This window comes from Theropithecus gelada, chromosome 15 (genome assembly GCF_003255815.1).
Source record: "Theropithecus gelada isolate Dixy chromosome 15, Tgel_1.0, whole genome shotgun sequence".
Classification (NCBI taxonomy): Eukaryota; Metazoa; Chordata; class Mammalia; order Primates; family Cercopithecidae; genus Theropithecus; species Theropithecus gelada.
Window position 1 is genome coordinate 7,381,184 of NC_037683.1, and position 13,839 is coordinate 7,395,022.

Below are 13,839 nucleotides of genomic sequence, written 5' to 3' on the forward strand. Positions count from 1 at the left end.
CCATCTGTTCTCCACCATAAGAAACTGAGGCAGGAAAGTCGGGGGGCTTCTTCCAAGGTCACAGGCTGAGCCACTGGTGGGGTAGTAGCTGGTGTCTGAGTCTCTGACCTCTGCCCAAACATGCAATCAGGTCTCCTGGGTCTGTTTCAGGTGACCTATCAATTGAGTCTATCAATTCAGGAAAAGCCCTTTTGAATTCCAAAGAGTCATGAAAACACTTGTGGACAACACCCTCCAATCCCCACACTCCTGACAGTGTTGCAGACGCGTGACTCTAGCACAAGATGGGGAACCAAAACGGACTTTTACACTTGGCCCCCACCCTGCCCAGTGTGTCAGTTCTGTGGGCTGGCAGGTTTCTGCCTGCAATTGTTTTCTTTCTTTTTTTAAATTTTGAGTAGAGATAGGGTCTTGCTATGCTTTTCAGGCTGGACTTAAACTCCTGGGCTCAACCAATCCTCTCACCTTGGCCTCCCAAGTAGCTGGGACTACAGGTGTCTGCCACCACACTCGGCTGATTTTTTGTGTTTCTTATAGAGACAGGGTTTTGCCATGTTGCCCGGGACTCAAGCAATCCCTTTGCCTCAGTCTCCCAAAGTGCTGGGATTACAGGTGTGAGTCACCACATCCAGCCCTCACCCCCATTTTTTACACAAATGGTAAGATACTATACATACCATTCTGTACTTTTCTTCACCTGGACAGCTTGCCAAATTAATAGAAAACTTCTGCTTTTTTTCTTTATAGCCAAATCACATTTCATTACCATAATTTTACAGGCATTTCAAGGGACTGTTTGCGATCTTTTGCTATTATAATGTTGCAGTGAATAGTCTTGTACACAGGTCATTTCACACATGGGCAAGTACAATTTGTAGACTAATTTCCTCAGGGTGCACTTGCCAGGTCAAAGGGTATTATGTGTTATTATTTTGCCAGGCAGTGCCAAACTGGCTTCCATAGGAGTTGGGTCAATTTATACAGGGGTTTTTCTTTTCATTTTTGTAGTTCTTTTTAAATAAAAATTAATATATTCTATCTACTTTTAAAAATTATAACCTTACGGAGTTTGCAGTGAGCTATCATGCCACTGCACTCCAGCCTGCGTGACAAAGACTGCCTCCAAAAAAAAAAAAAAAACAAAATAAAACAAACAAAAAATTTTACCTTACAGAAATATAAGATATGGAAAGCCAAAGAACCAGTTACAAGTCCAGTGAATGTTCTTCATAAAGCATCTTCAAAGACGCTTTTGAGGCCAGGCACGGTGGCTTACGTCTGTAATCCCAAAACTCTGGGAGGCCAAGGTAGGAGGATCACTTGAGCCCAGGAGTTGGAGACCAGCCTGAGCAACATAGTGAGATCTCATCTCAATCAATCAATCAATCACTCACTCAATCAATCAATCAATCAATAAGCCAGGTGTGGTGGTGCATGCGCCTGTGGTCCCAGCCCCAGCTACTCGGGAGGCTGAAGTGGGAGGATCGCTTGAGCCTAGGAGTTCAAGACCAGCCTGGGCGACATAGTGAGATCTTGTCTTTACTCAAAATGGGAAAAAAAAAAAAATCAGCCAGGTGTGGTGGTACATACCTGTGGTCCCAGCTACTCAGGAAGCTGAGGTGGGAGGATTGCTTGAGCCCGGGAGATCGAGGCTGCAATGGCTATAATCGCACCACCGCACTCCTGCTGGCACTCCATCTGTACCCTCAGCCCCCTGGGAGAAGCTGGGGCATTGAAATCCAATTGGCACATTGACTGATGGGTCACTTCCCGTTGGAGACTGAGGGAAGAGCCTTTGAACACAGGGATTTCAACCCACAAGGGGCAGGACCTCCTAGGCATGGCAGGCTGGGGGTGAGGTTCAAGGAATGAAGGATGTGCAGCTGGTTTTCTAATATAGGCTACTAAAGACCAAGTCTGGTGAAGCCTTGGCTGGCAGGGGTAGCGCAGGAGGCAGAAGGCAATACCCAGCATGGCGGCAAAGGGTAAAAAAGGGCAGTCAGTGCTACTTTACAGGAGAAAGTGAATTGTGGGCTTTCCCCAGTATATTCCTTTGAATCGTCTGCCCACACCATGACCACTCACCTTCCCACTCAGAGCTGCTGCCTAGTTTGGTCTGAAGCACAGTATGCTAGAAACATTCAAGCTATCATCAAAAATTAGAAGAGCTCCTGTGGAAAATCCAGATCTTTTGGTTTTCTCAAGAACATCTGCTGACCCACATTCTCCAAGGACTGTGGGGGCTGGAGGGCAGCCTGGATGCACAGAACTCACCAAACTGCTTTAGCCCACTATCCTGGGCCTGCCGCGGAGGCCGTGTGAATGTGTAATTCCCATGAATTTATTTTTTAAAACTCTGAACACTGTTTCCTTCAGTCCATCGCCCTCATCTTTCCCCTGAGCTGCTCCACGGAAGCAGCACAGTGGGTTCCGCTTCCAGGGAGCTTCCTGTGTGTTGGGCGCAGCACTTCTGGTAACACCACGTAACCCTCGGAGTGCTTGGATAGAACATCCTCCAGGCGGGCCACTCCAACCCCACGGCCAGCTTCTTCATCAACCCAAGCCACATCACGTGACACCTCCCACCTGTGGTCCCAGGAGAGAGGAAGCGGATGGTGTTGGCAACGCCACAAACACGGAGCAAACAGGAGCCCACCAGCAGCATGGCCCAGTCAGCACTCCTGTCTCAGCAAGAGCACTCATCCAAAGAAACCAAAGAGCTGGCCCCTCTGCAGAGTCAGTGCCCTGCAAGGCAAGGGCTCCACAGAACGGTACCTCTTTGCGGAAGAAAGTCCTCAAAGCTTCTGGGTGCCTAGACCCAACCAGACATTCTGGAAAAAACATTTACCTCCCCCTCCCCACCGTCCCCAAACACACACACACACATGTGCGCACTTACCACCTTCGTGTCCTACTGGCTTTCCATTCAGCTGTGCCCATGACTTTGGTCCACCTGGCACTGAATTTGTATTCTGAAAGAAGGAAGAGAATCAGAAGAGGGCCAGCTCCCTTATTCCACTGTACAGTGACAGCCCATTACAACAAGCTGCTGAGAGGCCAGCCCCTTAGATTTGAACCCTATAAGGATCCATCCACCACCACTTTCTGAGCAGCAGCAAAGCCCTGAACGACCCCTGCAATGCACACTCCACACAGCAGTCCCAGGGACCAGAAAATGCCAGGCCCACTCTACAGACAAGGAGCAGGATTTGGGGAGTGATCAGCTTCAAGTCACACAGACAGTGACACAGCAAAGCCAGGACCCAAACCTGTCTCCCTCTATGCGGTGCTCTGGAACCTCCCATGTCCACATAGAGCTACTTTATTTTGCTCCAGAGACAAAGACTAAGGTCCAGTTCTGGCATGTGTTTTTAAAACTGCACCGCTGCTAACGAGGAACACGAACACGGGAAGGCCAACGTGCCAGATCTTGAGCTGGGTGGGCCAGCTGCAGCACCTTCTGTAGTGACTGTGACTCTACAAGGCACAGCTCCCCTCCTGAGAACCATGCCAGGTCACCTCTGCTGAAAAGTCGCCAGGGTGGCCGGGCGCGGTGGCTCAAGCCTGTAATCCCAGCACTTTGGGAGGCCGAGACAGGCGGATCACGAGGTCAGGAGATCGAGACCATCCTGGCTAACACGGTGAAACCCCGTCTCTACTAAAAAATACAAAAAACTAGCCGGGCGAAGTGGCGGGCGCCTGAAGTCCCAGCTACTTGGGAGGCTGAGGCAGGAGAATGGCGTGTACCCGGGAGGCGGAGCTTGCAGTGAGCTGAGATCCGGCCACTGCACTCCAGCCTGGGCGACAGAGCATTATGCGAGGCACACCCAGCCTGACCAAATGCTCACCACACCCTGGGGAGGTTCTAGTCACATTCACCACTGAGGCTCAGAGAAGAGTGACTGAGTCAGATGCAGAACAGCAGAACCAGGACCAGTCTCCAGCCTGCCTATGTCCAGTGCCCTTTCGAGTCTCTAACCGTTAAGCTCACCCCATCTTTTCCATTCAACTAACATTCAACTCACAGCCTCCTTCTTCTAACTGAAGGTAAAAATACACAAAACAAGCTGCTGCTTTGTGAAGTTTCCCCACTTACTAGATGAAATGCTATATTAAATCACTACCCTCTCCCACCCACCTCAGCCAGCACCATCCACTCACAAGGCAAACAACTGTCTCTCTTGCCTGTGATGCAGAGCTGACCGGGTACAGCAATCCATTTACTCATCACAGAGGTGCCCTGAATGCTTTACACTGGTGGCCTGGGGTGCCTATACAGTTTCCCTGCCGCGGACTACAGAAGGGTGGGGTCAGTGGCACAACGGAGGCAGTGCAGCTGGGGCCAGACACATCCCACAGGTGGGCTAGAGGCCTTCAGATCCAGCAGCAAACAGGAGGCACAGGGGCTCCCCTCCACGTAAGGTCTCCACTGAAGGCCTTTAATATGCTAATGCAATCCCATCCCTCCACTCCCCTCCCCTCTGCAGTCACAGGGATGACTCCCCTGGCATTAAACTAGGAAGAGCACACATAGGACCAAGAAGGTGTTACTGAGACTGCTGGCAAACTTCATCCCAAGAGCAGAGCTGCTGTGATCCCTCCGTGGAGATGTTCTAAAACTCGCCCAACACCGGGTGCCTCTTCTTACCTGTGCCTCACACGTGAGAGACACCAGATAGCAGCAAAGCAGCACTGAGCGCCGGATACGGTGACCCCTGCGCCAGGGCCAGGATGGGTTCCCCTTCCTTGGCATAGAGCTGCCCCTTCAGCAATTCAATCAAACAGATGCCCAGGACCTCACCCACAGTCCCCCCAGTGGTGGGGGTCTGGGCACATACATCTTCAACAGGTTTCAGAGGCAAATCTGATCTCTGGGCTCTATCAGCTCACTCCTTCTCTTTCAAATTCTGGGAAACAGAAAGGAACTCAACTCTAAATACTCTGACTAGCCTAAGGTCCCAGTAGATTTACGCCAATGAAAAGGGCGTCTTGCACGATCACAGACCCCTCTTTTCTTCTTTGTCTTTAATTTTAAAAGCACAGTTCAGTGTTAGGTGGGGAGAGGGTGTCCTGGCAAAGCCACAGACTTTCCCGAGTATGGTTACAGCAGAGAGGGGATGACATTTGAGACCTCATATTGCCCATGCAGCAAAGCAAAACCAAAGTATGTTCATTCCCGCTGCTAAGAGAGCTGGTGAATACTACATTTCTTTTCATCTTCTAAAAAATTCAGACTTCTCATCTAGATTTCTACCTCCGGCTAAGTATATCCTCCTGCCAATCTCTAGAAACCCGTAGCGAGACTCTGATGGACTGAGTGTGTTATGAGCTCTTGCTTGGTGAAAACGTTACTTTCTGCTTAGAGAAACATTTAAAATGTATCAACAATTAAAGGATTGTAGCTTCGTATTTCCCAAAGCGTATTCTAAGAGACATTAGTCCCTAGAGACATTCGGTGAAGAAATGTTTCCTGGGACAAATAAATTTAGGGACTGCTGCCCATTATATCCTCTTCTCAGAGAGCCACAGTAGGTATTAGCACATGAAAGGCACTGAAAAGTACTGCAGTAAAGGAGCTTGCTTCATTTTGTTTTTCAAACTCACCCGGCCAGTGAACCTTTCTGTGACCTGCCACTTTTTGTCTTCTTGTGACCCAAGCTTCCATGGACATCACGTGACGCTTCCATGGAGCTTCACCCTGAACTAGTCTGCAGTCCGGCCTGAGTGACTACGCCTCAAGGTAAGTCAACAGGCACCATATCTGAGGTCTTTTTCCAAAAGTTGCAGATTAAATTTCTTCACCAGTGACCACGACAGTTTCCCATGCTGGTTTTCTAAAGTCACTCATTGGGTGTGCCTCTGGAATAGACAGGCCATGCACAACCACACTTCTCAGTAGCAACTCCTCCCAGCCCCCAGCAACAAGGACATTGAGGGACTACCATGCCCAGGAAACAGTTGGGATGGAGTCCCAGCACCTACCTCCTGACTGATTGACTGTGTCGGTTTCTGCAAATTGGAGACAGATTTCTGCGAACCCGGCTGCGGCAGCGACTCCGGCGGCTGAGAGGCCGTCGCACTGGAACTAGACAAAGGCAGGGCAGTGGGGTCAGGCACCGCACAGGGTGCGCTGGCCAGGTCTCTGCATTCTCAGGAGCCACAGCTGTTCAGCTGCTCACAGGAAGCAGACCTCCTCTGGCCAACAAAAATACGACTTTCCCCAGCAGATTTTTATGCTGGCAAAAACTAATGAGAAAACAAACCATGCTTTAGTTCTAGTCACTGGCATTTAAAATTAACACAAGACAGTCCTCTGCCTCTTTTTCTTTTTTTCTCGAGGCAGGGGGTCTCACTCTATCACCCAGGCTGGAGCGTAGTGGGGTAAACTTGGCTCAATGCAACCTCCGCTTCCCAGCCTCAAGCAATCCTCTCACCTCAGCCTTCCAAGGAGCTGGGACTACAGGTGTGAGCCACCTTGCCTGGTCTTTCTTTTTTTAAAAATGAAACGTTTCTGCCTTCTTGTAGAGGCTTCTGTCTGCAAAAACTAAAAGCTCACTGTAAACAATGCAAGTGAAGGATTTGCCAACAGGGAAACTGAATCACTGGAATGAAAGGCTTGTGCCCCTTATCCCAGACCCAGAGCCCATACCTACTCAGAGGGTTGACTTTTTAACCCTCTCCGCGTTTATAAATACATGCTCGGAGTAAAAATAAACTTATAAATAAAAGTAGGTAACACAGAACATCATGACCTCATCATCCAGAGAGAAACTCCAAGCAGATTTCTCTATACCTGTCAATAGAGTTTTGTGTTTTTAACCAGCAGAGTTTTACACTGCAGGAATATAGTATTTTTCCAACAGAAGTGGAGTGACCCCATACATAAAGCTCTATGACTTTTTCTACTTCATGCATCTGAACATCTTTTCATCACCATAGAAATGGATCTTCCTTTTGCTTTTAATGACCACATAACACAACTAGACAGGTCATAATTTAACCAATCGTTCATACGGGTTTTTTCCCCTCTTACAGATACAACTGCAATAAGAATTTTTTTTTTTTTTTAGACAGAGTCTCATTCTGTCGCCCAGGCTGGAGTACAGTGGCATGATCTCAGCACACTGCAACCTCCGTCTCCCAGGTTCAAGCGATTCTCCTGCGTCAGCCTCCCGAGTAGCTGGGATTACAGTTATGCACCACCATGCCTGGCTAATTTTTGCATTTTTAGTAGAGCGGGGTTTCGCCATGTTGGCCAGGCCAGTCTCGAACTCCTGACCTCATGTGATCTGCACAGTTCAGCCTCCCAAAGTGCTGGGATTACAGGTGTAAGCCACCGCACCTGGCCTACAATAAAAATTTTTTTTTTCTTTTTTTCGAGATGGAGTCTTGCTCTGTCACTCAGGCTAAAGTGCAATGGCACGATCTCCGCTCACAGCAACCTCTGCCTCCCGGGTTCAAGCGATTCTCCTGCCTCATCCTCCCAAGTAGCTGGGATTACAGGCATGCACCACCACGCCCGGCTAATTTTTGTATTTTTAGTAGAGATGGGGTTTCGCCATGTTGGTCAGGCTGGTCTCGAACTCCTGGCCTCAGGTGATCTGCCCTCCTCGGCCTCCCAAAGTGCTGGGATTACAGGTGTGAGCCACTGCACCCAGTCAAGAATTTTTAAAATATATATCTTTGCACCCTTTTCCTGTAAGTAATTCCATGGCATATGACCTTAGAAATGGAAATGCTGGATCAAAAGATGTTTTGAAGTTTAAACGATTGCCAGGCTGCCCTCCAAAAAAGGCTGTGTCAGTGAATTTACACTCCACAGGTGAAGTGATGAAATCAACAAAAAATGGCCGAATGAAGGTTTCTGCTCTAACTCAGCCCTCCAGTCACTGTAGGCAACTTTCCACTCAACAAGATTCAAGGAGGGCAGCCATCCCTTTGGTAGGAACTCCTCCAATACAAGTGGCTCATCTGTAAATGGAAGCCAAACTCTTTACAGACACCATCTTCCAAGATTCACCTGACCCAGGCAACTCACCATTCGTGATTATTACAAACAGAAGGTACTGACTGGGTTCTTACATCTCCTTCTACCTAAAAGAGAAGCTTCCAGGAAGTCGCACCTCTGTGTTCTCCAAAACTAAGGACTGAGTCCCCACGCTGTGGGCCCACTTGCCACCTGATACCTTGGTGGGAGGATGTGGCCCGGGGCAGCAGAGAACCACACCAGGATCTGTGCCTTCACCAACACTCCGTCCTCACCTCTTCCCTGGCAGACGTGCTCCAGCACAACTAGCCCTCACTGGAGCCGCGAAGGCAGAGTAAAGGCTGGATAACAGGAGGGAGTAATGCTTTGTCCTCTCTAGAACTTTTGGTGGTGCAGAGGCATTTCAGTCCTTCCATTAAAATGTGCAATATTCATTTTGTTCCAGAGCTCATGGTGTGAATGGAATGAGTACCATTTGAATGGAATGATGACAGCAGTCAATATCTGCCCCTCCTCTGTGCCAGGTTTGGGCTAAGCACTTGATCTGTGCTAGCCCATCAATGCCTCATGGATACCTTGTAACCATCAGCAGAGCCAGGTATCATTCCTACTTCAAGGGGGGACACTGAGGCTCAGAAGTCAAACAATTCGCCAGGTTCCATCAAGCTAATAAGTGGTCTAGCTGGAAACCACGTAGGGCTGGTTGATTTCAAAAGTCATGCTATACTGCCCATCAATATGATCCCTAAGCAAACTGTCAGAAACATTTTAAAAATAACTTCTAAGGCCCTATTGTGATTACTACTTTATAATCATCTAGCTGAATAACTAGCTCACTCTCTACATCTTGTCTGAAGTAACTACAGGCAACAATTTTATAAAAGCTGCCATGGTCATTTCCAGCATAGACTTGAAAGAAAAGGATGCGGGGGTTGGCAGCCTGAGATCTGGGTCCCTTTTGCCGTCTGGTTTCCCACGTCAGCACGGAGGCCACCAGAGATGCAGGCCAGGAGGGCGCTGCCGCCAGACAGCTTTGTTCACATTCCTTAACAGGTAAACCCCAGCAGCAGGTTTCTGCCTGCCAGCCTCAACAAGGCCCTGTCCCTCCCTGAACACATCCCCTTCCCTGAATTGTCTTAGCACTGGCTGAACACTCAGAGAGGACTTGCAGTAGGAGACAAAGGTACAGCCATCCAAGTGGGCCCCAGGCAGCCAGGCCCTGTGTTTTCAGCCCACCACACAGGGGCTGTTTCTCTGATGACAGCACCATGCCGCCCTCGGCCCTCTAGGGCTTCTGGAAGTCCTGTGCTGGCTCTGCTGACTGGGTCTGTTTAGAGCAACGGCGGAAGTCTCCTCTGTCTGGGAAGCTGCTGGGCCCACGATTAGGGAGGCTGCATGATTCTCTGCCGAGTTCAGCTCACAGGGACACCCACCACCAGGAATGAAGTCCTCAAGCCCCAGCTCTGTCCACAGTGTTTCTTACAGGAATTGGCTCTGAGTCATTACATAAGCTCCTCTGGGGTGATGAGGCCTTTCCTAATAAGGCACAGGGGGAAACTGGTCACTGGGGACAAGGTTGTCCACAGATGTGCTGCTCCATCGGCTCTAAAACCCAGAAAAAATGAAGGCAGGGAACAAGAAACACACGAAGCACCAGGGCCCGAGAGGAAGCGGCTTCATTTGCATCTCCCAGTTTTCCAGCTCTGCCACGGCAAAGACTAGTGCTGCAGTGGTCAAAGGGCTAGGATTAGTCTGCCAAAGGGAAGGATACTGGACCACCCCTGGAGTGCCAGCTCCCACTCACCACCCACCTCCTCCGTTTACCTCTTTGGGTCTTGCTGATCCTGCTTGTTTGCCCATCCCGTCCCGTCCTTGGGTACTATCACGATGTTGGGGTCGTTTCCTTTGTTTTCAGACTTCAAGCTCGGCAGGTTTGCAGGCGGTGGCATGCGCCGGGCTGCGGCAACTTTCCCAAGACTCTGTAAGCCATGTCTAGGAATAACTGCAGGGAGAGGGGCACGGAACAGACACCACGCAAAAAGGTCACAGAAGGAAAGAGGCCGGATGCATTTCGCTGTTCTTTCAAACTCTAAGTGATCATGACAAAGCTAACCAAACAAAAAACAAAGGGCAGACCAGCAGTGGAACAAACAAGTGTTTGGTGTCACTTTAGTCACTTTACAAGCTGTGCACTGAAGACTACAGGGACAAAGGAGCTGCTGAAACCTGTACAAAGGCTTCCATTTCACTAGTGGGCAGGACAAGGCTTGGGGACTTTACGACATGGGTGAGAAGCCAGGCCCAGGAACCTCCAGCTCACAGAGGAACCACTTCTCTGCAAGTTGAGACAGCTCTGGTCTCATTACAGGACTAAAGGGACAGCCTCTACCTAGACCCAAACCAAGACTGAACAGGAACCTTTCGACATTCATGAATTCTTCACGGGGTGTGAACAGGATCAACATGAACCTTTCCAACAAGTTCCAGAATTATCAGGAACCATGAAAGCTAAAAAGGCTGATTAACACACCAGGCGTGGCGGCTCACGCGTATAATCCCAGCACTTTGGGAGGCTGAGGTGGGTAGATCGCTTGAGCCCAGGAGTTCGAGACCAGCCTGGGCAATGTGACAAAACCCTCTCTACTAAAAATACAAAAATTAGCTAGGCGTGGTGGCACATGCCTGTAATCCCAGCTACCCGGTTTCAAAATAAATAAATAAATAAATAAATAAATAAATTTAAAAACAAAATTTTTAAAATTCTTTAAGGATAACACTGGCTGGGCGCAGTGGCTCATGCCTGTAATCCCAGCACTTTGGGAGGCCGAGGTGGGCGGATCACCTGAGGCAGGGAGTTCGAGACCAGCCTGACCAACATGGAGAAACCCCACCTCTATTAAAAATACAAAATTAGCTGGACGTGGTGGCTCATGCCTGTAATCCCAGCTACTTGGGAGGCTGAGGCAGGAGAATCACTTGAACCCAGGAGGTGGAGGTTGTACTGAGCTGAGATCATACCACTGCACTCCAGCCTGGGCAACAAGAGTGAAACTCTGTCTCAAAAAAAAAACAAAAGGGTAACACTAGTGCCTATTAAGTCCCATTCTACCCATCAGGATAAAAATATCCACAGCTTTGGCCAGGCGCAGTGGCTCACACCTGTAATCCCCACACTTTGGGAGGCCGAGGCGGGTGGATCGCCTGAGGTCACAAGTTTGAGACCAGCCTCGCTAACATGGGGAAACCCTGTCTCTACTAAAAATACAAAAATTAGCTGGGCGTGGTGGCTCACGCCTGTAATCCCAGCTACTCGAGAGGCTGAGGCAAGAGACTTGCTTGAGTCCGGGAGGTGGAGGTTGCAATGAGTTGAGATCATGCCACTGCACTCCAGCCTGGGTGACAGAGTGAGACTCTGTCTCAAAAACAACAACAACAACAAAAATCTCCCCAGCTTCAATAAGGTAATAAATGGAGAAAATTCCACTACAGGAAGTCAGGATGCTCAAGGCTCTGAAATCACACCTCAAGCACGAAGTAGAGAGTGATTCTACATGCATGCCCACAAGCCTGGTGTGCACGGACCACATCTGTCTACCCAGGTGAGGGACTCTGGGTTTCTGGGATTTGTCACTAGGAGAAAGTTTGAGGAACTGGCCTTCAACCTCGGGCCTTACCTGAGGATCTAATCGCGTCTACTGATTTTCCTTTATACTTATCAAACAGGCTGAGAGTCGAGTACTTGCTTTTCCCATCCTTGCCCTTGGTAATTTGCCCCAAACGATCGGACATTGCGATGAAATGTCATCTAGTAAGGAAATTTTTCTCGGCACCGCTCCCGATCTGCCTTTGAAATAGAGAAGGAAAAAAAGAGAGAGAGAGGAAAAAAAAAAAAGAGTGTCACTCCAGCAGAACCTCTGATCCAGCAAAGTGAATCCTTTAGGAATCATGGATCTCCTTAAAGATCTGAAGACAGCTTTGGACTGTCCTTAGAAAACTGCTCTCACCACTCACAGGCTGTTCATTCACATTTACAGGGCATTTTGTAGACACCCCGAGGCGATCTGTGGAGTACCCCCCAATCCCTACCTGCTGTTAATTCCTCTCACTCTGTCTGAGTTGGCTGGAGCCTACTGCACACCAACCACACTGACATGTAAACTTCAACAGAGCCCTCTCCAAGTCAAGGACAGCTCAAGATGGAAAAATAAATGCGCAGTACTTGTAGCACGTCCATGTATAACACTGAAAATAAGACTAGCAGAATAGGGGAGGTACACAACCCACTTATGCCATGGTTGTTAGTCCCAAGGACAAGCAAAACCAAATCAAAGGAGGGCAACCAGAGTATTAGCCTTCAGAAATAATCAGGTATATGCACTTTTCGAAATAAACAACTAGTACCCAGAGAGAAAACATCTGCTTAGGCAACGAAAGGGCTCTCTAAGGTACATGCATGGAAAACAGAAAGCAAGAACTCCCCAGGGCTGGCAAGGGAGAGACCACATGGGGGCTATGCCATCTGTACTTGCCCCTTTCAAGGGACAACCCTGAAAAGACCTTCCTCTGCTACTTTCTAATGTTCTACAGGTGTCCATGAGTCTACTAGTGCTCTCCTCATCAGTTCACTCACTCACTCACTCACTCAAAATACTAAGTGTCTGGCTGGGCGTGGTGGCTCATGCCTGTAATCCCAGCACTTCGGGAGGCTGAGGCGGGCAGATCACTTAAGGTCGGGAGTTTGAGACCTGCCTGGCCAGCATGGCGAAACTCCGTTTCTACTGAAAACACAAAAATTAGCCAGGCGTGGTGGCACATATCTGTAATCCCAGCTACTCAGGAGGATGAAGCAGGAGAATTGCTTGAACCTGGGCTGCAGTGAGTCAAGACTGCACCACTGCACTCCAGCCTGGGTGACAAAGCGAGACCCCATCTTAAAAAAAAACACAACAAAAACAAATACTAAGTGCCCACCAAGGGCCTGTGTGCCAGCACGCACTGAGGACTAAGAGCTTCACTGTTTTTTATTCCATACCCAACCGTGGCAATAGGTTCTAAGCTTCCTTACCAAAAACCAAAAACACTTGATGGGCTCAGTGGCTCATGGCTGTAACCCCAGCTACTCAGGAAGGCTGAGGTGGGAAGACTACTTGAGGCCAGGAGTTTGAGACCAGCTTGGTCAACACAGCAAGACACTGTGTCTAAAGAAATTAAAATAGGCCAGGCGTGGTGGCTCACACCTATAATCCCAACACTTTGGGAGGCTGAGGTGGGCAGATTACCTGAGGTTTGGAGTTTGAGTCTAGCCTGGCCAACATGGTGAAACCCCATCTTCACTAAAATTACAAAAATTAGCCGGGCATGGTGGTGCATGCTTATAATCCCAGCTACTCAGGAGGCTGAGACATGAGAATCGCTTGAAGCCAGGAGACAGAAGTTGCAGTGAGCTGAGACTGCCCCCACTGCACTCCAGCCTGGGTGATGGAGGGAGACTACATCTCAAATAAATAAAAATAATTAGCAGGACATGCTGGCATGCACCTGTAGTCCCAGCTACTTAGGAGGCTAAGGCAGGAGGATCACTTGAGCCCAGGAGCTTGAGGCTGCAGTGAGCTATGATCAGGCCACTGCACTCCAGCCAGAGCAACAGAGCAAGAACCCATCTCTTAAAAAACAAAACTTGTAGGCCGGGCACGGTGGCTCACGCCTGTAATCCCAACACTCTGGGAGGCCAAGGCGGGTAGATCACGAGGTCAGGAGTTCAAGACCAGCCTGACCAACATGGTGAAACCCCGTTTCTACTAAAAATACAAAAATTAGCTGGGCATGGTGGTACACTCCTGTAATCCCAGCTA

The 13,839-nt window shown here is 49.1% G+C and overlaps 1 protein-coding gene across 3 annotated transcripts in view; it reads right to left on the reverse strand.

The window, feature by feature from the left end:
- Positions 1-13,839, reverse strand: part of PRRC2B (proline rich coiled-coil 2B) — a 107,393-nt gene that overhangs the window by 56,959 nt on the left and 36,595 nt on the right. For all 3 annotated transcript variants that reach the window (XM_025359683.1, XM_025359684.1, XM_025359682.1), the window contains exons 2-5: positions 11,662-11,831; positions 9,812-9,989; positions 5,983-6,085; positions 2,900-2,972 (exon numbers count right to left, since the gene is read on the reverse strand). In XM_025359683.1, coding sequence (XP_025215468.1) covers positions 2,900-2,972; positions 5,983-6,085; positions 9,812-9,989; positions 11,662-11,776 — 469 coding nt within the window. In that variant the 5' untranslated portion in view covers positions 11,777-11,831. The remainder of the gene's footprint in view (positions 1-2,899; positions 2,973-5,982; positions 6,086-9,811; positions 9,990-11,661; positions 11,832-13,839) is intronic.